The sequence below is a fragment of the Mobula birostris genome, chromosome 14 (genome assembly GCF_030028105.1).
Source record: "Mobula birostris isolate sMobBir1 chromosome 14, sMobBir1.hap1, whole genome shotgun sequence".
Lineage (NCBI taxonomy): Eukaryota > Metazoa > Chordata > Chondrichthyes > Myliobatiformes > Myliobatidae > Mobula > Mobula birostris.
In genome coordinates this window covers 80413904-80439999 of record NC_092383.1, presented here as the reverse complement: position 1 = coordinate 80439999, position 26096 = coordinate 80413904, and the positions used below count along the sequence as shown (strand labels likewise).

The 26096-nt window shown below is 39.0% G+C and overlaps 1 protein-coding gene across 2 annotated transcripts in view; it reads right to left on the bottom strand.

The window, feature by feature from the left end:
- The window catches only part of cttnbp2nlb (CTTNBP2 N-terminal like b), an 84449-nt gene extending 59562 nt beyond the window's left edge, over window positions 1-24887 (bottom strand). For both annotated transcript variants that reach the window (XM_072278736.1, XM_072278737.1), the window contains exons 1-2: window positions 24805-24887; window positions 5576-5681 (exon numbers count right to left, since the gene is read on the bottom strand). In XM_072278736.1, the coding sequence (XP_072134837.1) occupies window positions 5576-5674 (99 nt within the window). In that variant the 5' untranslated portion in view covers window positions 5675-5681; window positions 24805-24887. The remainder of the gene's footprint in view (window positions 1-5575; window positions 5682-24804) is intronic.
- Window positions 24888-26096: the final 1209 nt, after the last annotated feature.

The window sequence follows — 26096 nt, the reverse complement described above, 5'->3', positions numbered from 1 at the left end:
GCTGTTTCTTATTCGCTGCTGGCAGCATTCAATATGTTGAGTGCCTGTTTAATCCCTCTCATTAACAAAGCATTTTCATTCACAAAACTGCCGCTCACTGGATAATTTTCGTACCATTCTCTGTAAACTCTAGAGACTATTGTGCACTCAAACCACCACATCTGGCACCAACAGTCATTTAGATCACAGTTTTTCCCCATTCTAATGTTTGGTCTGGACAACAATTGAACCTCTTGACCATGCTATTATGCTTTGAGTTGCTGTCACATAATTGGCTGATTAGATATCTGCATCAACAAGCACAGGTATACCTAACTTACATTTTAAATCTATCAACCTACCCTTTATTAGATGCATTTCCATGCAACTATTCTCTGTCATCTTCCCTTCAAACCCTCTTCATTTGATTGTAAAAATGTTTTTTTTCCCCAACATTTCTTGCAAGTGGATTTGAGTTTCAATATACTAGGCTGATGGTCAGCCCATAAATGGTTCCTTCTCAATGGCAATAAACAGACCTTGGATTATTGTGGTACTTTCACAACCATAAGATACCCCAAAGCACTCGACAATCATTGTGTTCCTTAAAAAGTATATCCTTATTTTAGGAAGCGTGGCTCTAAATACTACAGATGTTGAAATCATGGAATAAAATCAAAATGCTGGAAATAGTCAGCATCTGTGGAAAGATATGTGTGGAAATGGATTTTTTCTTTCCACAATGGTGCTGATTATTTCCAGAACTTTGCTTTTATTTCAGAATTTCCAGTATCTGCAATCTTTTTGACTTTCAATGACCAGTTTTACAGTTTGTCCAGGAATAAATATTGGCCTGAACACTGGAGATTCCAGCAAAACACTAGTAATCCAGCATTCAATTATTCAGAAATCCTGATGGTCCAGCATCTAGCTCATGAATTAATTCAGATAATGCATGACCAGAACCAGAAGTTGGAATATGCCATAGAACGCCATTGGAGGGAGAGTACCCATTGCAAGAAATGCTTCGTTCAGATGAATAACTCCAAGGAAGAAGGGCCAATGCTCCTGAGAGAGAGCCAGTTTGTTTGAGATGGACTTTGAGGGAAGTTCAGAATGTGGCAGGTGCTTTCACACAGATCGTGGGTCCAGCTTGTGAGTAAGAGATACACCCTCAAATACTCCAGCATGAGCTCCAACAGCCATGTGCACATTGGATTGGTTTAACTGTAATGGGCCCTTTTCTTTTTCCTATTAACTGTTTAATAAAGCTGAAATTGGTAAATATATTTTCTTTATAATTGTATGCAGTGTACGATCTGTTATTTCTTGCTGACCAATAATTGTGTACGGGCAATATTTACAAGGCATTCGCTCAAATTGAGATTCCTTTAAACAGAAAATCACGACATTCCCATTTGGTTGAACCATAAATCATACTGAAGCTAGACGTATATTGTTTATGAAAGGTGGGCTTCTCACCAGAGTCAGTCACATGGCTGTCGGAAGAGTTAGCTAATAAGCAGAGTATGTATACGAGCCCTTGTGAGAGGTTACAATTGTGGGGGGCCATCCCCTGGAGATTTGGGATGCTGTACAACTGCTGTTTTAGGATTGATTATGCGGTTTGTGTGTTTAAGCCAGTGGTCAGGCTAGTGTCAGAGGAAATTGATTAAGGTACTTTAATATGGATGCCGCAGGGATAAAGGGTTGGCGCAAATGAAGTGGTTATCCATAAGTAATGCTTGTGTTCTGAGTGGGGTGGATGAAACTGTGGAGTTTTGTAAAAGTGTTGGGGAAAAATAGAGACTAGCAGTGACGTAACTGGAGTTTTGTAAAAGTGTTGGGGAAAAATAGAGACTAGCAGTGACGTAACAGGAGTTGTGTGACCTGATCGGATGGGATACCCTGGAGAGGAGGGGTCATGGGCAGTGCATACTTTTAGAGAAGGGGAGCACGTAGCTGAGGGTGAAGACTTTAAAGACAAGTTGTTTTGGTTGCTGCAAAGTGAGGGGAAAGAGTTGTGTAATGGGTTCTTCAGCAGTTGAAGGAAATCCTGCGCTGGTTTCAGCTATTACATCACTGTCAAAGTTATCGTAGGCTATGAGTGTTCTCTGGAGTCAAGCCCGCGCCCAATGGGGACGAAGAGTATGAGGCTCAGGCACAGCAGACGTGTCAGTTAATGGCTGAGTGGCAGTACTCAGATAATATGAAAAAAACAGACTGGTCCAGAGTTTAAAGGGTCCGGCAGCTGGTATAGCGAGGTTCCTGAAGGCAGAAAAGCCATTAACCACATCAACTAATTATCTGTAAGCTCTGAAAAGTGCTTTCAGCACTGCTGAAAAGTGTAGCCGATCTTATGAAGAAGTTTAGGCATGCACCTGCATGCTTCAGATTCATCGACTACTAAGCATCTGAAAGCACTAGAGAGGTACCATTAAAATTCAAAGTAAATGTCACCAGAAACAATCCTGAGATCCATTTTCTTGCTGGCATTCACAGTAAATACAAAGAAACATAACAGAATCAATGAAAAACACACACAAGACAGACAACCAGCATGTAAAAGACAATTTATGCAAATATAAAAAGGAAAAAAAAAATAATAAACAGAGAACATGAGGAAGAGTCCTTGAAAATGAGTCCATCGGTCGTGAGAACAGTTCAGTGCTGTAGTGAGTGAAGTTATTCCTTCTGGTTCAAGAACCTAATGGTTGAGGGAATCTGGTGGGGGGAGATAGCCAACTCAGGTGGGGTGCAAGTTTTAATGCAGAAAAAAACTACTAGGAAGGACTGAAAAGTGTATGGCTGGACAGGGCTACAAACAGAATTTACAGAAAGATATGCATTTAAAAGTTTGAAGCACTGGGGGATTGTTGACAACTTCATCAAACTGACCTATTCCTTGTATTTCTTTCATTTGGATGCACACCTTCCTCTTGATGACACTATGCCACTGACCTCAAACTTGCACCTACAACAATTAAGTTTCAAATCCTCACCACTCATTGAGTTGGTAGATTTTTCCTATAATATATTCAATGATTTATAAACAATATTGTAATAATTAACACTAGTTATCATCTTACAGAAAAGTAGTATACAAAATAAATAGATAAAGGAATGAAGGGCAAGTAGAATGAGAGACTGAGACCAGATGATATAGGAGAAGAATTAGGCTATTCATCCCTTCGAGTCTGCTACACCATTCCATCATATTTAGAGTGATAAGCAAAAAAAAAAGCAGGATAATGGTAGAATTTCATATTCAAAATTCTGCAGTTAAGTTGAAAATTATGGTCTTAAATCTAAATAAAAGTAAACTGCTAATGTATGAGAGATTAAGGTTGCTGTAATCATGTGGAAAATTACCTTAAAGGATCTGTTAGCGGACAGGTAATGGTCAGCATTTAAAGAAATAATATAGCACTTGTATTCTTCAAAATATCTTTCTTATTGTCATACAAGATTTCTTTTCACTAGCAATTAGGGTTTTATTGCAAACTACTGGTCTTGCAAAGCTCTGCAACCAGTCATTAGGGGCATGACAGATCCTTGGTGAAAAATATAGATACCCAGCAATGTAGCAAGGCCATTAGATTTTCTTACAATATTTGTGAACAAATTTTGCAATTTTTGAAAGTTAATTAGCTCTGTAGATGTCACTTACTTAATTTTGAAACACATCAATTGTGATAAGATCACTTTAAATATTGGCCACCAAAAACCAGGAGGATTCTGTCACATGACACCCAACGGCTTTAATTATAAAGAAACTCCTTTTTGCATTAATTAATTATAAATCAAATAGATCTACTATCTGAGTGAAAATGAAACAATTAGTAATAACTTTGTATCAAGTCTCTTCACTGACATATGCATTTAGAAATGGAAAATTGCATGAATTATTGTGTAAATACTATGAATGGAAATTATACTTGTCTGTCCATCCACTTTCTCATTTTCTTAACACCACAGAAATAATTTTTAAAAAATGTTTCTTTGCTATATCATGCTGAAAGATGTCAGTGGGAAGGAATCAGCCACTTTGAAGCTCCATGTTTAGTTCAAATTTTTGACAAGATGGCTTCAGCAGACATATTTCTCAAGCATTCCTGATGCTGTACATTCTTCTAACTCCACCAACATACATTGCACCATCCACAAAAATGTAACACCTTCCCATTACTGAAGCCCAAAAATTATTTTCCAGCAATGCTGCCATTTACTTCTTTCAACTTAGTACGCAGCATTCAATGCTCATGATGTGGTCTCCTTTATACGACAGAAACCAAATGCAGACCGGATGATGGCTTTGCAGAACATTGTTGTTCAGTCGACGAGTTTCCCTGAACTTCCAATTATTTCTTTATTCATTCTCCATCACATTCTTACTCTGACAGATTTTGGCTGTTCTAACAAAACCAAACACAGGTTTGAGAAATAGCATTTTATCTTCTAAGCACCCAAACACTTCACAGCCTTCAGTATTTGATGGCAAATTCAGCAATTTTCAGTTTCCAGTTTGTGATGATTAGTTTAGATACAATGTGATCAACCTGTAATATTACTTGAGTTTTACCCTCTACAAATGCTACCTGACCAGCTGGTATTTCTAGCATTGTCTTTTAATGTACAGCAAATACAGTGTTCTGTATTTTTCTGGTCTTCTCCTTCATCATTCCAGATTAACTCTACTATAAGACCACAAGACATAGGAGCATAATTAGGCCATTCTGCCTATCGAGTCTGCTCTGCCAATCCATCATGGCTGATCCTGGATCCCACTCAACCATATACACTTGCCTTCTCACCACATCCTTTGATGCCTTGACTGATCAGGAAACTATCAACTTCCGCCTTAAATATACCAACAGATTGGCCTCCACCTCAGTCTGTGATAGAGCATTCCACAGATTTACTACTCTCTGGCTAAAAAAACATATTCTCCCTACCACTGTTCTAAAGGATCACCCCTCAATTTTGAAGCTGTGCCCTCTAGTTCTGGATATCCTCACGATAGGAAACATTCTCTTCACATCCACCCTATCTAGTACACAAATATCAACTGCAACTGTCTAAGTTCTACCACCCATTTTCATTATTTTTACTCAAACTCTCTTCTATGGTACCTAAAACACACCTGCTTTCTAGATTTTTCCCAATTCTGATGAAAGATCATTGGCCTGAAATGCTAACCCTGTTTCTCTTTCCGCAGATGCTGCCCGATTTGCTGAATATTTCCATTTTTTGTGTGTTTCTATTGCATATTTACCTGATGACAGCACATCAACTAATTACCTAAGCAGATCAGCATTTCACCAAAGCTGACAGTTCTGGGATGTTGGAATAGAGAAATAAGAATTGTCAATATATTAATAGTCCTTGCCAAAGGATAAATAACTAATACCGATAATAGAATCACTTCAAACATAGCATCACAAAAGGCTAGGAAAAGTGATGACACTAATCATTTCTCAAAATTACTCTTCAATTGGAATTAAGATCAATACATTTGTTTTGGAACAAGCTAATGCACCGCTTAATATTACCGCTATATGAGAAATAGCAAAGTAGGAGATTCTGTGATACTTACTCGCAGCACATCAATCACCATATCTCTTGCTTCAAGTTCCCCCTCAAGCACACTGAAGAACATCAGCAGCTCTGACTTGCTGAGATTTTCTAGGTTCATGATGGCTCTGCGAAACAAAAGTTCATCCATTAGTTAATGTTATTAAACTTACTTTTCTCTTCTTTTGATGCAAGGTGTAAGAAATATACTGCAAAGCACAGACGACTCTAGACAGAATTAATCAAGGCTGGTCCAATATATTAACAAATATTTCTTTGTAATAGGCTTGTATGTTGAAAAATCCTATCTTTGGAACTATCCAAATCTGTGCCAACTTTAGGCTTTTTGAACCTTGTTAAATTTCATTAGCCTAGAAACACCTTTAAATATAATTCAACAGTGTATTAAATATACAACACTCATTCTTCATCACCATTTTATTTAAGTTTCATTTAAATTATCACAAGTTTTAGTCTATGGAATAGATTTTGTTTCTTTCTGCAGTATCTCCATGATCCACTGAGTATTTCCAGCATTGTGCATTTTTATTTCTGATTTTTTCCATTGTCCAAACAGGAAAAAAAAATCATAACAGGACATACAGCCTTTCCAGTTAGCAAATCACAGGAACAAGGGTCTTCTGTTCAACACTGTGTAACACTATATTGGCACATTACACATGTTGAGGAGCGATGAGTTCCGAGAGAATGACTGCTCCATTACAGTACTGATCCTTTGTGTTGAGCAGATCTTTTATACTCAAACTTAAGAACAGGCTCTGAAAATTATTCTGAGTTGCTAGCAGGAAGATTACCACTGATGCAAGCAATGTATACTGCTAGTACCAAAGCAGCTATTCAAGCTTTTCAAGTCAATTCCATTCTAAAGGCCAACATTCATACCTGTTATTACACACCTGTCTTTACTAACCCTTTTTCCATCAGCTCCATCTCTGCTTTTGTCACTCAACCTCTATCTCCCATTCGGTCATAGGGATCCTGACAGTGTTAATGCAGATAAGACATTTCACCTGGCTTAGGAGTCAAGAAGACTTGTTTGTTCATTTTGTGCCATGTCATATGACGTGGACGATTGTGGTCTTTCCATGACAATGACTGTTCTTGGCAGATTTTTCTACAGAAGTGGATTGCCATTGCTGCCTTCTGGGCAGTGTCTTTACAAGATGGGCGACCCTAGCCATTATCAATTCTCTTCAGAGATTTTTCTGCCTGGCATCAGTGGTTGCACAACTAAGAATGGTGATATGCACCAGCTGATCATACAACCATCCATCACTTGCTCCCATGGCTTCACGTGACCCAGATTTTTGGGGGGGGGGGGGTGGCTAAGCAGATGCTACACCTTGCCTAAGGGTGATCTGCAGACTAGCAGAGGGAAGGAGCACCTTACATCTCTTTTCGTAGAGACATATTGCCACCCTCCTATCCAACAATAGAACACTGCCTCTTTTTAAAACAGAAAGGTGGGTGGTATTTATGACAGATGTAAGAAATTTCTTCAGTGTTCAAATCTTTTGAGTTCCGCTCTTTAGGGTACTGTAAAGATTCATCTGACTGCTTGATCAGTATAGGTATAGTACATTAAATTGATGGAGTAACAGGAGCCAAATGGGTGAACATCTTTAAAAAATTTCATTTTGTTTTCCCTCCCCTCCCCCCTCCAACTCTTTTGTGCTTGACTTAAAAACTTTTCCAAGTTCTAACGAATGGTTGACTATTTCCTACACCACATGCTGCCTGATATGCAAAACATTTCTGGCATTTTTGATCTTAATCCAATTTATGACCTTTTAATTTTAAAAGTTTGCCAAATTTGCTGCACATGTAATCATCCTTTATGTAGAAATCTATAAGTATCAATCTCAACACTTGTCTTGTTTCCATTCAATGAATTTATTAATTACATTTACAGGACCCAATTATTCTGGCTGTATTTGATCACCCAATCCCAACAGGTGAACCAAATGGGAAACTGCACTTTGAACCAGTGCAGATTGAATGAAGATGCCCTCATGTTCCTGTTAAAAATGACATCTTGAAAAACAATGAAAGAATGTTATTTTGTGAGTCAGTGATATGTGTAATATGTGCTATTTTGCGAGTCAGTGACGGTGTCACAGAATGATAATGAATGGCATCAAAAGCATGCAAGCCTGATAAGAACATTGCTGAAGTGAAGAAATGAAACTAGTTCTGTCATGTACATAACTGAATATGTGTGATGTGTTAATGCCTCCAGATTTAATTGTATTTTGGAAGCTTGTGGTGTCCATAGACTCAGTGGCCACTTTATTCGGTGCACATGCTCATTAATGCAAATATGTAACCATCCAATCATGTGGCAGTAACTTAATGCATAAATCATGTAAACATGGTCAAGAGGTTCAGTTGTTTCTCAGACCAAACAACAGAATGGTGAAGATGCCATGGTGGTGTACTGGTTAGCACAGTACTTTTATAGCTCAGAACCGAGTTCAATCCATCCATCCTCTGTAAGGGATCTGTACTTTCTCCCCATGGAACGTGTGGCTTTTTTCCAGCTGCTCTGATTTACTCCCACTGTCGAAAGACATACCTGTTTAACTGTCAATGTATATTGTCTCATGATTAGGTTAGGGTTATACTGGGGGTAGCTGGAAAGTGTGGCTTGATTGTTGGTGCCAGATGGGTGGTTTGAGTATCTTGGAAAATTCTAATTTCCTGGGATTTTCACTGGAGTCTCTAGAGTTTACAGAGGATGGTCCAAAGAAAAAAAAATCCAGTGATTCACAGTTCTGTGGGTGAAAATAATATTGAGAAGGTGTTGTAGAGTCTTTAAAAGTGAGTGCATATTTTGTGGAATCGGTTTGGTATTGGGATAAGTGAAGTTATCCACTCTAGTTGAGGAACAGTAACCGTTCCTGAACCCGTTGATGTGGGGGAGACAAGGTTCCTGTCCCTTCTTCCTGATGGCACCAGTGGTCTGGGTGGTAGGGGTCCTTGATGGATGCCTTTATATCCTTGTAGATGTGCTCAACGGTGGGGAGGGCATACCTGTGAAGGACTGAGCTGCATCCACCACTTTTTCTAGGCTTTTCCATTCTTCGGAACTGGTGTTTCCATAGCAGGCCATGATGCTACCAATCAGTACATTCTCCATCATACATGTATAGACGTTTGCCAAAACTTAAGATGACATACTGAACTGTCGCAAACTTCTATGAAATTAGCGGCCCTGCCATTTCTTCTTTGCAATGGCGCTTGTGTGCTGGATCCAGGAGCAAGGCTCCAGTAACAAGGTTTGCATCTATCAGCATTATAAAGATGCAAGTTATTTGTGATCAATCATAGAAATTAGACTGAGCATTCCAAATCCTTCTCTCTCCCTCACTCATCTTTCTTCCCTGTAATCAAACTTACTGAAGAAGTTCTGTTGCTTACTGTCTATCAAACAGCATTATCTGCAATGTAACAGTGCACAGAAGTCATTAAATGCTATGCAATTACTTCCTGTGACATTACAGACTGCCAGGTTACACAAATAAGTTAATAAACCCTATGGAAAAAAAATTACTAAATGACTAAAAAGGAGTAATTGCTGACAAAAATCAAAATTTTGTTGGATTACCTGGTAAGGCTCTGAAAACCTGTGCCAACCAACTAGTGGGAGTATTCAAGGACATTTTCAACCTCTCACTGCTACGAGTGGAACTTCTCACTTGCTTCAAAAAGGCAACAATTATACCAGTGCCTAAGAAGAATAATGTAGGCTGCCTTAATGACTATCGCCCAGTAGCACTCACATCAACAGTGATGAAATGCTTTGAGGGGTTGGTCTTGACTAGACTGAACTCCTGCCTCAGCAAGGACGAGGACTCATTACAATAGGTCAATGGAAGACGCAATCTCAATGGCTCTCCATGTGGCATTGGACCACTTGGACAACACAAACACCTACGTCAGGATGTTGTTCTTGGACTATAGCTCAGCACTTAACGCCATCATTCCCACAATCCTGATTGAGAAGTTGCAGAATCTAGGCCTCTGTATCTCCCACTGCAATTAGATCCTCGACTTTCTAAGTCCACAATCTGTGCAGATTGGTGATAACATATCCTCCTCGCTGATGATCGACACTGGTGCACCTCGGGGGTGTGTGCTCAGTCCACTGCTCTATTCTCTATATACAAATGACTGTGTGGCTAGGCATAGCTCAAATATCATCTATAAATTTGTCGATGATTCAACCATGGACGTTGCCTTCAGCGCTTCCTGTAGGTACTACCAACTGTGGGAAAAGAACACATACCAATCCTCAGAGGGATCAGAAGTGGAGAGAGTGAGCACCTTCAAGTTTCTGGGTATCAAGATCTCTCCGAGGATCTAACCTGGTCCCAACATATCAATGTAATTATAAAGAAGGCAAGACAGCAGCTATACTTTATTAGGAGTTTGAAGAGATTTGACAAGTCAACAAATACAATCAAAAACTTCTATCGTTGTACCATGGAGAGCATTCTGACAGGCTGCATCACTGTCTGGTATGGAGGGGCTACTGCACAGGACTGAAAGGAACTGTAGAAGGTTGTAAATCTGGTCAGCTCCATCTTGGGTACTAGCCTACAAGGTACCCAGGACATCTTCAGGGAGCGGTGTCTCAGAAAGGCAGCGTCCATTATTAAGGACCTCCAGCACCCAGGGCATGCCCTTTTCTCACTGTTACCATCAGGTAGGAGGTACCGAAGCCTGAAGGCACACACTCAGCGATTCAGGAACAGCTTCTTCCCCTCTGCCATCTGATTCCTTAATGGACATTGAACCTTTGGACACTACCTCACTATTTTTAAAAAAATATACAGTATTTCCGTTTTTGCATGCTTTTTAAATCTATTTAATATATGTATACTGTAATTGATTTACTTGTTTATTTACTATTATATTTATTATTTTCTTTTTTCTCTCTCTGCTAGATTATGTATTGCTTTGAACTGCTGCTGCTAAATTAACAAATTTCACGTCACATTCCGGTGATAATAAACCTGATTCTGATTCTAAACCAGCTACCATTTTACTAAACAAAATATCTCTGCCCTGGAAATAAAAAGGTATTTATAATCACATTTTCAACCTATGCATACACTAATGAAATCTTAATTCGAGATAAAATTTAAGATTAAGATTAACTTTAGTTATCAGATGTAAATAGAAGCATACAGTGAAATTCTTCATTTGCTTCAACGCTCAACACAGTCTGGGGATGTGCTGGGGACAATCTGTAAAAACCACCATGTTTCTAGTGCCAACATAGCATGCCTACAACTTACTAATCCTAACTCAAATGACTTTGGTATGTGGGAGGATACTGGAGCATCCAGAGGAAATTCATGGTTCAAATTAACGTCAGAAAATATATACAGTATACAACCTGAAATCCTTACTCATCGCAAACATCCATACAGCAGCAGGAATTAAACCCTGATGTTCTGAACTCTGGTGCTGTAAAACATTATGCTAATTGCTAATAACACACACAAACTGGTGGAATGCAGCAGGCCAGGCAGCATCTATGGGAAGAAGAACTGTTGACGTTTCGGGTCGAGACTCTTCGTTACGACTAACGGAAGAGACAGATAGTAAGAGATTTGAAATTGGGAGGGGGAGGGGGAGGGGGAGACCCAAAACGATAGGAGAATGCTGATTGCTACATTACCATGCTACCCTCCAAATTCAATTCTATCAAGCAGGCAGTATTTCTATTCTAAATAATAATTTTGGTCCCAAAAAGGACAAGGAACATGAGCTGACTGGTGGAAAAGACCAAAGATGGGGCACGGGTCATGAATGACTCCATTTCGAAACGTCGAGAAAGAATGAAGATTGAGACAATTGCAGAAGGGGTCAGCGATCACTCTCAATGGAGGACACAGGGGCAATGACAGTCGGTAGCCGGATCAGCAGCGTTTAGACCTGGCGTGGCAGTCACTCTTCACGGAAGGACTGAGTTCATGCAGCTGTTCTCCTCAAATGCTGAGGAGAAGATGTTTTCAATATTCTGAGATTCATGAGATTATTGGACTGTCCTTTATATTGGTCTCCTTCAGTTTTTCCTTTTTTTTCTTTCTTGTGGCTAATTTGTGGGGGGCAATATGTTAGTTTTTGTGAGAAGAAGCAGTTGGGAATTTGGGGTCTGATTTTCATGTTGATGTTTTTCTGTGTGGGTGATCTGTTAGCTTTCTGTGTGAGAAAAGAAGTCGGGGGTTTAATGCTATTGTTGCTGATTTTTTCTCTGTGTGAGGGGGTTGGAGATTTGACGCTATTGTTGCTGGTTACTTTCCTCTGTGAGGGAGGGGGGGTGTGGGTTTAGTTTCTTTTTCTTTTTGTGTGGGGGGAGTTAATGTCTTTTCTTTCAACAACCCTCATGGTTTTTCTGTATTTTATGGCTATCTGGAGAAGGCAATTATCAGAGTTGTATTCTACACGCATACTTTGACAATAAAATGAACCTTTGAAACCCATTTTAACAATTTTTTTTGAAAACAGGAAAATCATTGAGAGTGTCCTGACCAGGACACTACACTGAGCAATATATTAAAAAAAACATATCCGATTCATTGGTTTATTAAAGGGACCAATGGCAGCGGAGTTGCATGGCCTCAGTTGCAATGCAGACTAGGCCTCATGCCGCAATGCTGCCTATTGCAACTGCCCAATGGAAGTGATGCCAGAGGCGGTAAGGTGCAGCATCTATGCTGGATTGGAGGCTGGCGACTCCTATCAGTGCTGCTCTCCAGTGTATACTCAGTGGAAGATCAGCTCAATTGCGTTTCTCTGCAGACTGTTGTGGGCTTGTTCTTACTGACAACATCCATGGTCTTAAGGACTTGGTCTATATTATATATTTTTGTGTGACTGTATGTTTACTGCCATCCTATACAGTATGTGCCTTGTGCTGTGCATGATTGTTGGTACTGTGTCTTGTACCTTGGCTACAGAGGCATGTTGTTTTGTTTAGTTGTATTTGTGGGTATTCATGTATGGTTGAATGACAATTAAACTTCAATTTCATGCATGATGGATAAAAGTTAGAGATGTAAATTCGATGTGGATTTCCACATTTAAATCTAATGAAGTTTCAGGTTTGTGACTAACAAGGATTGTGCTGGTGAAATTCGGTGCAATAGCATCTGGCAACATAGGTTCATATCCCATGTTCTCCATGTGAATGTTATGGACCTCAGGATTTGGATAATCCAAAGCTGATGCTGGAATTCCAAAGCAACACCACACACACACACACACACACACACACAGCTGTAGGAACTCAGCAAGTCAGGCAGCATTTATAGAAAGGAATAAACAGTCGACATTTCTGCCCGAGACCCTTCTTCAGGACCCGAGATCCTCCAGCATTTTGTGTATGTTGTTGAGATAATACACTGTGTAAGTGCAAACTACTTACAAGCACACAACAAGGTAGCTTTTCTAGAAAAGCTATCTATTTCTAAAGGACAGTTATGTTGAAATATCACATTAGCATTCTTCCTCTTTGAAGACCAGTAATAATTTTTCCTCCACAAGTACTTTTCTATGCAGCTCATCTACTTCAGGAAACCTATGATAAGCCTCTAAATTATAATATAAATATACCTGTCGAGTTCTGCATTGTATTCAAGGAGCTGGAGTACGGCTTTGTACGAATAGGTAGCATCCTAACTAAGGTCTAAAGATCAAAGAAACAAGTACATTTTCCACAATAATTCCTCATTGAGAATTCTCTTTTCTACTATGTTACAGGTGCTGATTTTGAGGTAGAACTTCAGGAATTGTTCCAGCTTAAAGTTTAACAAGCAGTACACGCATTTGTAAATTTCCATCTTCAACTTACAACGTGTATTATTGTTCTGCACTAATTCTGAAGAGACCAAAGGCATCTCCCATGATGCCTCACAAATACTTGAAATATGTCAGTCGTGACTTTCCAAAGTTCAGAAACAAAGGATAGCTTGAGTTCAAACCACTCAAGAGCAATCCATTTGGAAATATTTTTCATGCATAATTATTTTATGGAAAAAAACTATGGATTTTCAAAATAATGTCATTTTAATATACAACTGCTTGATTTTAAATACATGTTGGGCACTTTCAGAAACAACACATGTTAAACCAATGATAAATTTGTGCAATTTAACTGGGGTATTTTTTTTGGACTTGTGTTGTTAGTGAATGTGAATCAGTATGTGAATAGTAATTTAAAGCATATTATTTAAAGCCAATACCTTAGTGGAGCACAAGTACATAGGTGCTAAAAAGATAAAGACAGAAAATGCTGGAACTGCATTGGGTCATGCAGCATTTTGTGGAGAAAGAGAAAAAAAGTTAAATTTTCAGATTAAATGATGGCACAGAACCAAAATAATTAACAAGCAGAACAACTGTTAGGATGTAGATTAAAGAGGCGGAGGTGGGGCAGGGATGGTGGGGTATCTTTAAGGAGTAATGAGGGCACAAAGGAGATGGACTATGACATGGCAGAAGAGGATTCTTCACCCTATCTAAATGTGGGACTCAGCTTAATTTAAAGGTAAATTTAAAAGCTAACCCTGACATAAGTAGTACTGAAATCTAAGCTCAAAAGCTGGGAGTAAAACCAGTTCTTGGTGGTGATGGCAGTGGGAGGCAGAAAGCATAGTCAAGAACACAACAAAAAATGTAGAAAATTACTGGTTGGAAAGAAAGAGTCACTTGGACTAAAAAAAAATCAACTTATTCAGCAGACACTCGTTTACATCTCTGAAAAAGCCACCTGACCATTCCTGCTGCTCTATTACTCCCCTCGCTAACACCTCTTTACAATCCAAATATGCCATCTTTAGGGGTATAGCACATCTTGCCCAGTCTCACCCTGGTCAGGTGCTTTTTCACAGAAATGAATGGAGTCTGGTGAATTAATCCGAATCAGGTTTAATATCATCGGCATATGTTGTGAATTTAATTTCATAGCAGCAGTACAATGCAATACATCAGAATAGAGAGAAAAACTGTGAATTACAGTAAGTAATGAGTTGAGTTTCTTCAATCCTAGTGGTCTTTTCTTCCCAGTCATTAATTTTCCACAGTTTTTGTTGTGTTTTTCAGCAACATTTTCTGGTTCCCTCTGCCTTCACCACCAACTAGTTTTGCACACACCTTTTGAGTTAAATTTCAATAATTCTGAAGATCAAGTTTTGAAAATTATAAGATAATATTAAGATAAAACCTGGACTGCGGTCTTAGTCAACTGCAAATCCTAAGGACAGCTAGTACTAAATTAAATGAAAACATTTCCGTGGATCACACATCAAAGTTGCTGGTGAACGCAGCAGGCCAGGCAGCATCTCTAGGAAGGGGTACAGTTGACGTTTCAGGCCGAGACCCTTGGTCCTGATGAAGAGTCTCGGCCTGAAACGTCGACTGTACCTCTTCCTAGAGATGCCGCCTGGCCTGCTGCATTCACCAGCAACTTTGATGTGTGTTGCTTGAATTTCCAGCATCTGCAGAATTCCTCGTGTTTACATTTCCATGGATGTTGCCTGACCTACTCATTGGTTCATATTATCGTCAAATTATGCATGTAGAGTATAACTCTGATATTTGTCTTCTATGGATAGCCATGAAACACAGAAAAAACATGGGTGTCGTTGAAAAAACATCAATCCCCTCCCCATAAAAAAATGAAAAAGAAACAAAACTCGCAAACCCCAAACACCCCCACCCCCTCCCTTGCACAAAAGCTAACAGATCGCCCACATGAAAAACAGCGGCCGGAACATTAAACTCCAAAATCCCCACCCCCTCTCGCAAAAAAAAACAATGATAGCATCAAACCACAACCCTCTCTCTCATATATAAAAACTAACAGATCTCCCACAAAGAAAAACCAAGAACATCAGACCCCGAAGCCCCAAATCCTTCAACTCACAAAAAAATAACATATCGTCCACAGAACCCCAACCTGCCAATTGACAACAAGAAAGAAAATACAGAAAACTGAAGGAGAGCAATATAAACTATAGTAAAATAATTACATATTAGAATTTCAAAAACACCCTTCCATCAAAATCAAACTCAGCCCTTCTGTGAAGAGCGACCACCGTCCTACAGACATGTGTCCTTCCGAATGCTGCCAACCTCTGGCTTCCGTGGAGAGTGACCGTTGATTTCCCCTGCTTTTGTCTTGATGCTTCAATCTTCCTTGACACTTTGAAGAGTCGAACATGACCCCACACCCCATCTCTGGTCTTCTCCACGAGGCAGCTCTTGATCCTCTCCGGACACAGCAGAGACCTTGATCATTCAATTGGACTCCAAACTGCATGTCATATCTCCAGAAGTTTCCGACCATGCCTCCTCCTCTTTGACTATCTTCTGGCATTGCAGTGGTTCCTAGTTTAAGTATAATGTTTTACCTCAAAACTTTAATTTCCAAAAAAAAAATTGCTGTGAGCCTTCTGCTTCACAAGACTCAAATTCTCACATCTTTTCTTCTATTTAGCACCTCTTCTGCTGAGAATCGACTTACTACTGTAATGCTAATTAGAAGTTAACAAGGAGTGCTACAAAAATCTAACATGCCAACAGCTGGGACCGATCACAGAGAAAAATAAACTACATTTCTAATTTTCTTCATCACAAAAATTGCAAAAAGTATTTGAACAAAACAAAATGAATCACTGAAATGACAGCACATTAGATTTTATAGATTGGATTCAAAATTTGCTCCAGCACAGAAGACAGAGGCCAGAAATGGAGGGGCGGTATTCTGACTGGAGGTCTACGGTCAGTGGTGCTCTTCAAGGATCAGTTGATTTTGGACCTCTGCTGTTTTGATGATAAAATGCCTTTTACGAAAATGTAGGCGGGCTGACTGGTAACTTTGCAGATGACACAAAAATTGCCAGGGTTGTGGACAATGAGGAGGGTTCTCAATGATTTCCAGACCTGTTGGAGGTACTGGTTGAGAAATGGCAGACTGAGATTAATCTGGACAAGTATGAGGTACTGTGCCTTCTGGAGGCCTAAAGCGAGAGGGAAGTATATATATAGTGTATTCCGCTTAATTGGGAGACATCAGGACTAGTACATTTTGGTCCAATTAAGCAAATGCCCCAGTTAGCCAAAGTTTCATAGAAATAGTTAAAAAGGTATAAAAAACAACAACCAAGTAACAAATTATGTATCTAAATGAAATACAGAACAAATTAGAACACAACCAATACTACAGTACCATAAACTGTGTATGACGCTATTTAAAAACTGTTCACTCGGAGCATGGTGTAGCATCTAATGGCCACAAAACTGCCGTAACAGTCTCCTGCCCAAATTAAGTGGCATGGTATCCAAAATTAATGACGGGGATCATGGCAATTTTCCTGATTAGTTTTTGTTCTTAAGAGTTGTTCCAAATAAGCAGCTGCCCTGATTAACTGATGGCCCAATTAACCAGAAGTTAATGTTAGGACCCTTAGGAGCATTGATCTATAAAGGATGTTGGTATTAGTACTGGTTTATTATTGTCAGATATATAGAGACAAAGTAAAAAGCTTGTCTTGAATACCGTTTATACTGATTAAATCATTGCACAGTGCATTGAGGTAGAACAAGGAAAGCATCATAAAGTGTAAAATTTACCGAGAAAGGGCAGTGCAGGGAAACAATAAAATGCAAAGTCATAACAAGACAGATGGTGTGGTCAACAGTCTATCTTATTCTTCAAGAAGTACGTTCATGACTCTGATAACAGTGGGATAGAAGCCATCCTTGAGCCTGGTGGTACGTGTTTTCAGGCTTTTGTATCTTCTGCCCAATGGGAGAGGGGAGAAGGGAGAAGAGAGAATGGTCAAGGTCGGTGGGTTTTTGATTATACTTAGTGCTTTAAGTGAGTTAGCAAGAAATATAGACAGAGACCACAGAGGACAATAGGAGTGCAAGTCCATAACATCCTAAAAGTGCAGATAGTGTGGTAAAGAAGGCATAAGGCATACTTGCCTTTATTGATCAGTGTGAGAGTATAAATGTCAGGAAGTAATGCTACAGCTGTATAAACTTCACTTAGGTCAGATATGGAGCACTGCAGGCAATTTATTTATTGAGATGCAGCGTGGCATAGACCCTTCCGACCCTTTGAGCTGTGCTACCCAGCAATCCCCCAATTATATCCTAGCCCAGGGGTGGGCAACCTTTTTGTCTCTGTGGGCCGGATCATGTATTAATGAGGGACTGTGGGCCAGATAAATGCCATAAAAAAACTTGAAATATGGGAATTATCCATTTAAATACATATAGTTATGTTTTGTCTCAAATTAATGAATAACGCATGCTAGAAAATTATTTGTGCTTAAGGTTGCCTACCCCTGTCCTAGCCTAATCACGGGACAATTTACAAGTTACAATGTCCAATTAACCTACCAACTGGTAGATCTTTGGTCTGTGGGAGAAAACCACAGCCCCTGAAGGAAACCCATACAGTCAAGGGGAGAACATACAAACCCCTTACAGGCAACTGCAGGAATTGAATCCAGGTCACCAGTACTGTAAAGCATTGTGTTAGCCACTACGTTACCATTCTGGTTGCCTTTTTACAGGATGGAGATGGAGCCATTAGAGAAGGTGCAGAATAGGCTGACCAGATGTTATCTGGATTAGAGAGTATTAGCTAATAGGAGGGATAGACAAATTCGGATACTTTAACACACACCACAAAGACTAATAACAAGAGAAGCTCTAAAAAGTATGAAAGGAAAAACATATCTAACATTCCCTCAACCAGATGGCTATCTGTACCTATATTGATTTCTGTGCTGCTTCTGTACAAAACTATGCGTTGCTAAGTGCTGAGGTTCTCTGTCTATCCCCATGCCCCTAGCTATCTATTTAGGTAGAAGTCTGGACATACTGTTGCAGAATAAACCATTCAGTTGGACTATTCCATATCTGTTGACCCTCACAGAAAAGTTTGAGTGAAAGAAATCTGTTGATCAAAAGTTAATTAGGTATTGGTTTACAGGAAATGCCTTTAAGACCCTACAGGAAAAGGGAAATTGTAGATCCTGTCAAGCTGGTTCCTTGAGCAGACTAGCAGAATGCCTCATCACTATAGCATTCGAACATGCACCAAGAATGTGATTCATCAGCAGCAAGAAAGGAAGTCTATCAGAGCCCTCCTGCACACTCAGAACTTCACTGCCAGTGGAAACAGCCCTTGTGGTGGTAACAGAGAGGATGGATCCACCTCCTTGAATGGCTGAGCTAACGACATAACCTCAGTGTTGCTAGTGGAAGGCAAAGTGAAGTAGAGGGATTCAAACACAAATTGTAAAATAATTCTGCAGATCAACGGCTACACAAATGCCATACTAATGTGGGACAATACAAATTACCTTTTTTTTAAATGGTTAAACACGATAACTAGATGGAGAGAGCAAAAGAGATTCTGCAGATGCTAGAAATCTTGAGCAATGCACTTTGAAGTACTTGAGGAACTTAGCAGTCATGTGGCAGCTATGGAAGGGAATAAACTATCAACGTTTTTGGTTGAGACCCTTTATCAGGACTGGAAAGGAAGGGGGAAGAAGCATGGCATTTTTAGCTTTTGTCCCCTTCCTTTCCCATACCGATGAAAGGTTTCAATCCAAATTGTCAACTGTTTATTCCCCTCCATAGATGCTGCCTGACTTGCTATTTAGAGAGGACAATACTGTTATACAAGTATGTTGTCCAGATTCCTTTTCTGAGTATTCCCTGAGTCAACATGACATTACTGGGCTTCGGGACATAAAGCGGGAATTTAATAAACTACATATATAGGGGACCAGCTGGGTTTATTTATTTCCCAACTGAGAACCGTATACCTCAACAAATGTTTCATTGATTCTTGTTTTCATGGTCCATGACATTATTAGTTCGCTTTAAGCAAGTTAAATGAGAAGCAAAATGGCATACCTACATTCAAATAATGGAAAATGAGTTCATTCATGTAATACATCTACTGTGTTCATTATTAAGATTTCAAATTGTAGTGAGAATGGTGAAAAATGTTTACTCAATAAACTACAAGTTAGTTTAATAAAAGGAACATGCACAGCAGTCAACCCTCTGCCCTTAAATATTTATTGCTTTAAGATTTCAAATAAAATTTTCTGCTTCAAACAGTTAAGTATATTTTTCAAATGTGATTAAGTGAGTAACCAGCACGTTACTCTTCAAAATTGTTGGCTGAAAGCAGCTCAGCTTGGAAACAACAAAATGTTTAATCCCTTCATTTCAGATCATTGTTCTTTTCCTCTGCTTTCCTGCCACATCTGCTCTTCTGTGACCTTGATGCAGCTGTTCCTTACTGAACACACCAGCTCTTTGTCCACTCCATGGTAAGTATAGTTTATTACTTTCCAGATTTAATTTCTTCTGCTTCAAGTAAATTTAATGGATGTGACAAGTTAATTAAGGCATATTCGATTTGAATCCAATAGCCTAATTGTGAAAAATGTGCTTAAAACTAAAACTGGAGCACAAAAGCTGAATTTAAACCATATTTCAAATCAGGTTAAACACACACTTAAAATTTGTATACATTCTCAAAACAAAATCAATAAAACATGTAAATAAACCATTACGCAGTGGCACACCAGATGTTCAAACGCTGACTTCTAAATTTATATTGAACAAAATTTACTGAGACATATGAAGTTACAATAAGTCAATTAAATGGCATTAATTGATGATAACTTCCCTTACACTGATATAATTTCCTCATTGGCTATACTTCAAGAATCATAATGAAAAGGATGATTTTCTTAAAAGAAAAACTTCTCTCCCTCCCCAGCCCCCAAGTAAAAGACCTTCTTGGCGAAGGGAATGAAAGATGGAGGTAATCCAATAATGGAAAATCTCTGATTACCAAGCAAAACAACAAGCGGATGTTTCCAAATACAGGAGTGCACAAGCTTATTCAATAAAAATTATCCTTTGACTCAGAGTAACTGAAGGTGCTAAAAAGACTTGAGTCAACAGCTTGAATCAAACATTCAAAAACTTATACACTGTATTTCGTTAGAGAATTAAGATTACTGAAAACGTGACACCGACATACTGGGGAATATCTCTAAAAGGTCTTTATGAGAAATGGAATTCCAGTCCAAGTCTTTCAGTATAAAATTAAGGTAATTATATATTTAATAGATAGATATTCTACAGAACAATATAAAGAGTTAAGTGTTATTGTCCATTAAGCAAACATCAGCAGTATCCATGTCCATAGATGCAGCTTGATTTAGATGCATTCAGTGGTGACTAGGAGATTTCTGTACGCCTCAATACCCAGATAAAGAAATTAACAACAACAAACTACACACTAGATTCGCAAATTTGATGATTTTTGCCACTGTCCCCTAAATTTGGATGTTTAACATTGTGCAATAATGAAAAAAGCATGCACAAATGGGCTCGCATCAGACCATTGGCTTTCAGTTAGGTAGCACTTGGAAACCAATCAAAGGCATAATGGCCTAGAATTTGCTTGAGCAGGGATTCTTGCAGCAGTTGCCATGAGTTGGCTTATTTCCTTCAGTTCGCACCACATTTTGCATTGCAAATGGTTGGAACAGCATAACTGACAATGGCTGAACAGTTCAACATGAGTGGCGAAAGGGACATATAAAGAAAGGACAATATGACTGGATCAAGTGAGAAGATTTAAAAGGAGAAATAAAATAAAACTGAAAATTTAATATATATCATCTCTAGGAACGATTTGCCATCTGCAGTTAAGTTCCATTTTTTCCTTTTCTTGACCTGGCAGTTCAGAACCATAAAGTACTACATTTCCTGTGTCCTATACGCTCTGCATTTCTATGGCGAGTTTAATACATACTTCTGGCATAGTTTCAACAACTTTTTACTGTTCAGAGGCAAGTTGACAAGAGTGATTTCATATCTGTTAAGCTAATGACAGAGGCGCACAAATCATTCAGCAATTGGCCACACTTGTGTCCACAGCTTAAATTACTTTATTTTTCGTGCTTTTATAAGAAGGTATCCCATAACATGCTGTTATTTTACTCTGAGCCAATAAATCCATGATACACCAACAAAAAGGTATGTTGCATCCGGAATTTTCTGGTTAGCAAGCTATTTCTTTCCACGCCGTTCTGACGTATTGGGAAATCGTGTACAAGGCAAGTTACAGCAGTGGTTTGCCATTGCCTTCTGCCACGTGAGTTTTTTCTTTAAGAGATCACCAGCTCTTAACCCACGGATGGACAGCATGCAAGGATGCCAGCTGGAATCGAACTCGGGACCTCTCGCCCCGAAGTCCAGCGCTGATGCCACTACGCCACCAGCCAGCTAACACCAACAAACTTATATTTAATATGCCCACCAAATAAGGAACTTGTGAGGAGGAAAACAATTACTGTAATTCTTGGTTTAGCTAAGCCTCTGAACAAAATTAAATGATTTTAAATCATGATCAATCACAATATTTAAAATATTCCAGATAAAACATTATACTGTAAACTCTGTGCTAACAACCCACAGCAACACTTATTGACTGAAAGGTTATATTGGGTTATATTTAATGATGACTAAGTGTCACATACTGGACTTTACATCATCAAAGAGTCATAGTGTCATAGCGCACTACAGAACAGAAACAAGACATTTGGCCCATCTAATCTGAGCTGAACTTTTATTCTGTCTAGTCCCACATCTGGGCCAAAGCCCTCCATACTCCTCCCATCCAAGTACTTATTCAAACTTCTCTTAAATGTTGCATTCAATATCATGGCAACCTAACATGTAAATTCAAAAACTTCAATGAATTAGAATCAGAATCAGAATCCAGTATAACATCACTGGCATATATCATGAAATTTAACTTTGCGGCAGCAGTACAATGCAATACATGATAATATAGAAAAACTATGAATTACAGTGTGTATATGTATATATAAGCCTGAATCACTGAGTATACGCCTTCAGGCTTCTGTACCTCCTTCCTGATGGTAACAATGAGAAGAGGGCATGGCCTGGGTGATGGGGATCCTTGATGATGGAAACCACTTTTCTGAGGCACCGTTCCTTGAAGATATCTTGGATATCAATGAGGCTAGTACCCATGATGGAGCTGACTAATTTTACAACTCTCTGCAGCTTACTTCGATCCCGTGCAGCAGCCCGCGCCCCCCCCCAATACCAGACAGTGACGCAGCCAGTTAGAATGCTCTCCATGGTACATCTGTAGAAATCTACGAGTGTCTTAGGTGACATACCAAATCTCCTCAAACCCCAAGCCACTGTCTTGCCTTCTTTATAGCTGCATTGATGTGTTGAAACCAGTTTAGATCCCCAGGAACCTGAAACTGCTCATTCTCTCCACTTCTGATCCCTCTTTGAAGATTGGTTTGGGTTCCCCCGACATTACCCTTTCTGAAGTCCACAATCAGCTCTTTGGTCCTACTGACGTTGAGTGCAAGGTTGTAGCTGCAACACCACTCAACTAGCTTATTATCTCTTTATACTTTTTACACCTTATTATTTTCTTCCAATTAAGAATATTAACAGAGGGGTATCCAGACTGGCTTTAGGAGATCAGCAGTGACAATGATTAACACAGGACACATGACAGTAGAGGTTAGATTAATTCTGACTTCTCACATTGCTAGGCTTAACTACCTATCCATAAACATTCAATTATGTAATTGGTAGCTACTGAATAAACAAAAGCCTTGTCAAAAATACTTCAAGGGCAATGAATTAAACAAAAAGGATGTTACTCATAATTCTTCTATATATCAATACCTGCCACAGATGGTTAGTACTTCTAAATGTATATTCATGAGCTTATTATAGAAAGTGTGATCCACTGCCAGCTACTGTGCAGGGTAGTGACAGCAAAGAACAACTTGTGATAAATCAATAAATAAATGCATGTGGGTAATTAAATACAGAACAGACCTTAAAGATTTAAGTAGCACAATGAAAAATGGCAGATGAAAGATATGAGTCAATAAGGTTCTGAATATTAGTCACACCAAAGTACAATTAAATTATATATGCAAATTAAGAACTACAAAAAAATGAAAAGAAAACATTCCTCTCCAAAGAGAAGGGAATACCCAAGTTGTTTCTGTAATTAATGGCCCTCCAAGGAAATTTCAAGCTATGCCATTGTTGCTTTAGTAAATTGTAGCCCTTTCTCTTTATTACAAGAGACAATTTCTTCCCGAACTGTTAATATCAGCATAAAGAAACTGCTTAAATCCGTATTTCCTTTACATGCAAACGAAAGCATGCACTTTAAAAAAATGTTAAGGGTGATAACTGTTTTCTCCACAACCAACTAAAAGAAAAATTGTCTCATCTTGTATGGCTTAAGGATGACCCAAAGTGCTTCCTCTGAAATGCAGGAAGGAAACAAATTGCTTATATGACATCTTCCACGACAGATGGAATGTCCTTTACAGTCATTTAAGTACTTTTAAACTATTATTGATTAATATACAATAAGCATGCTTTCCCAGTGACTGGGCACCACTAACGACTATGCAGCCTTTTAGTATTAGATGGGGCATGAAGAAAGTACGGAGTTGAACAGCTATCAACAGTAAGGGGCTTTCCATGGAGCTGATCTCTCCCCTTCCAATCGGGACATTCACAAAACCCTCCCCCTCACTTGGCAAAGTGCTTCAACTACACAAAACTCAAATCAGAATTGGGAGAGCAGGGTGCAAACGAAGTTCAGAAAGAAATCGAAGCAGAATTTTTAAGAAAAATAAAACATTTAGTCGTTATCTATTTTGACCTGAAAATACAGAACCATCCTCCCCCTAAAAAAAATGTTGCGATCTATTCCTAGAGTATAAAACTACAGAGAAATCATAAAAGACGAAATGTAGATTTACAAGATGAAACTTGTAATTTACAGTAAGATTTTTAATCTGATTGCAAATTCCTGATTTTTTTCTTTTATCAAGTCAATCCGTCCCTGTTGAAGGGTTACATAAAAAGGCTATTAATAGCGTTTTGTCCAGAGAAATTGACTAGAAAAAAAGGGGAAAAGAAATTAAAACTACAAAGTACAGAACGAAAAGAGTAAAATATTCCCGAAAGGTCTGAAAATAAATCCACTTCAAAACTCCCACAACATAAATCGACATAAAACATCGAGTACTTACAATAATCATAAAAATACTTTATTAGATGGAAAAAAAAACTTACATTTAGTGTTTTTTTTTCTCCAGCTCTCCGTGTTGACGATTCGACTCAATCTCAGCAGCTTTTCTCTCTCACTTTTTTTCCGCCCGCCTCTTTCACCGCTGGATGTCATATACGTTGACTGGCAACGGCTTCCGCCAATGAGAAGCCAGGATCCTTGGGACAATTTTCCAATGAGTTCGGCCGGCGGGGCGGAAGACGAAAGGAGCGGATGGGCGGGGAGACATCTGTCCCGGCCCCTTCGTTTCGATCGAAAGCCACGCATGCTCAGTGAAGTAGGCGGGGCTTTCGCCTTCCCTTTGTTTCCCCGTCGTTCGGCTTTCCTCTCCGAGGAGTTAAATGTCACTTCCGGCGGGTGGGGTTTCCCTACAATGATACAAACTTTGCAAACAGCTGTTACAAATTTGGATACAACCTTGCAGATAAGGTACCCGTCTTTTTCTCCCTGGTTAAAATGTGTTTATTAATAGATAGTTTGTGTGAAGTATTTCCTTATTGTTTAAAGTTATTATATTAATGATGGAAAGAAAATGACAACTTGGCACACCAGCATGCAAAATATATATTTACTGTCGCGTTTAATCCGGGTGAACTTGCTTTATTTTTCCGAGTGGTCTGCGCCACAAAGAATGCTGAGCACTCAGGAAATTTTGATTGTGCTGTGATTATAAACGTTTGTTTTCAGGACTTTTCTTTGGAAAAGGAGAGGTGTGGTTTCTGAAGTGACAGGTGTAGTCTGTATTGAAACTCACTTTAACAAACGGGACAGGAGTCATCCAAGTTCAACTGTTTATTGTGGGTGCGTTTGATGTGCAATGCTGTAACTAAAAGGAGTGGTGGAGTATCTTCAAGGAAAAGTTTTAAAATTTCTGAACAAACTTTTGAAACTGACTGCGCGATGGTTGGGATAGAATTGATGGAATTAGGATCTAGTCTGAAGGAATTAGTTATTGGGTTTGACATTTCTATTCTCTATTGAGTTACCGGCTCTTAGAATTCCCAATCAATTTGATTCTCTCTCATATGCTCATTAACTTCCCCCACCCCTCATTCCCCTGTCATGCAACTACGTTTATAGTTAAAATATTAACTAGCAAGTTAACCTAACAACTTATCTTTTGAGATATCAGAGACAATAATCGGAGTAGCGGTCACGAAGAGAATGTCCAAACTCCACACAGCAGAAGCAAGCACGTAGTTTTAAGCTCAATTATCTTGTACCGGAGTTTATCAAGTCCAATTATCCAACCACTATGAGGGAGTATGCCTTCATAATGAGTGCCTGTCATATATTT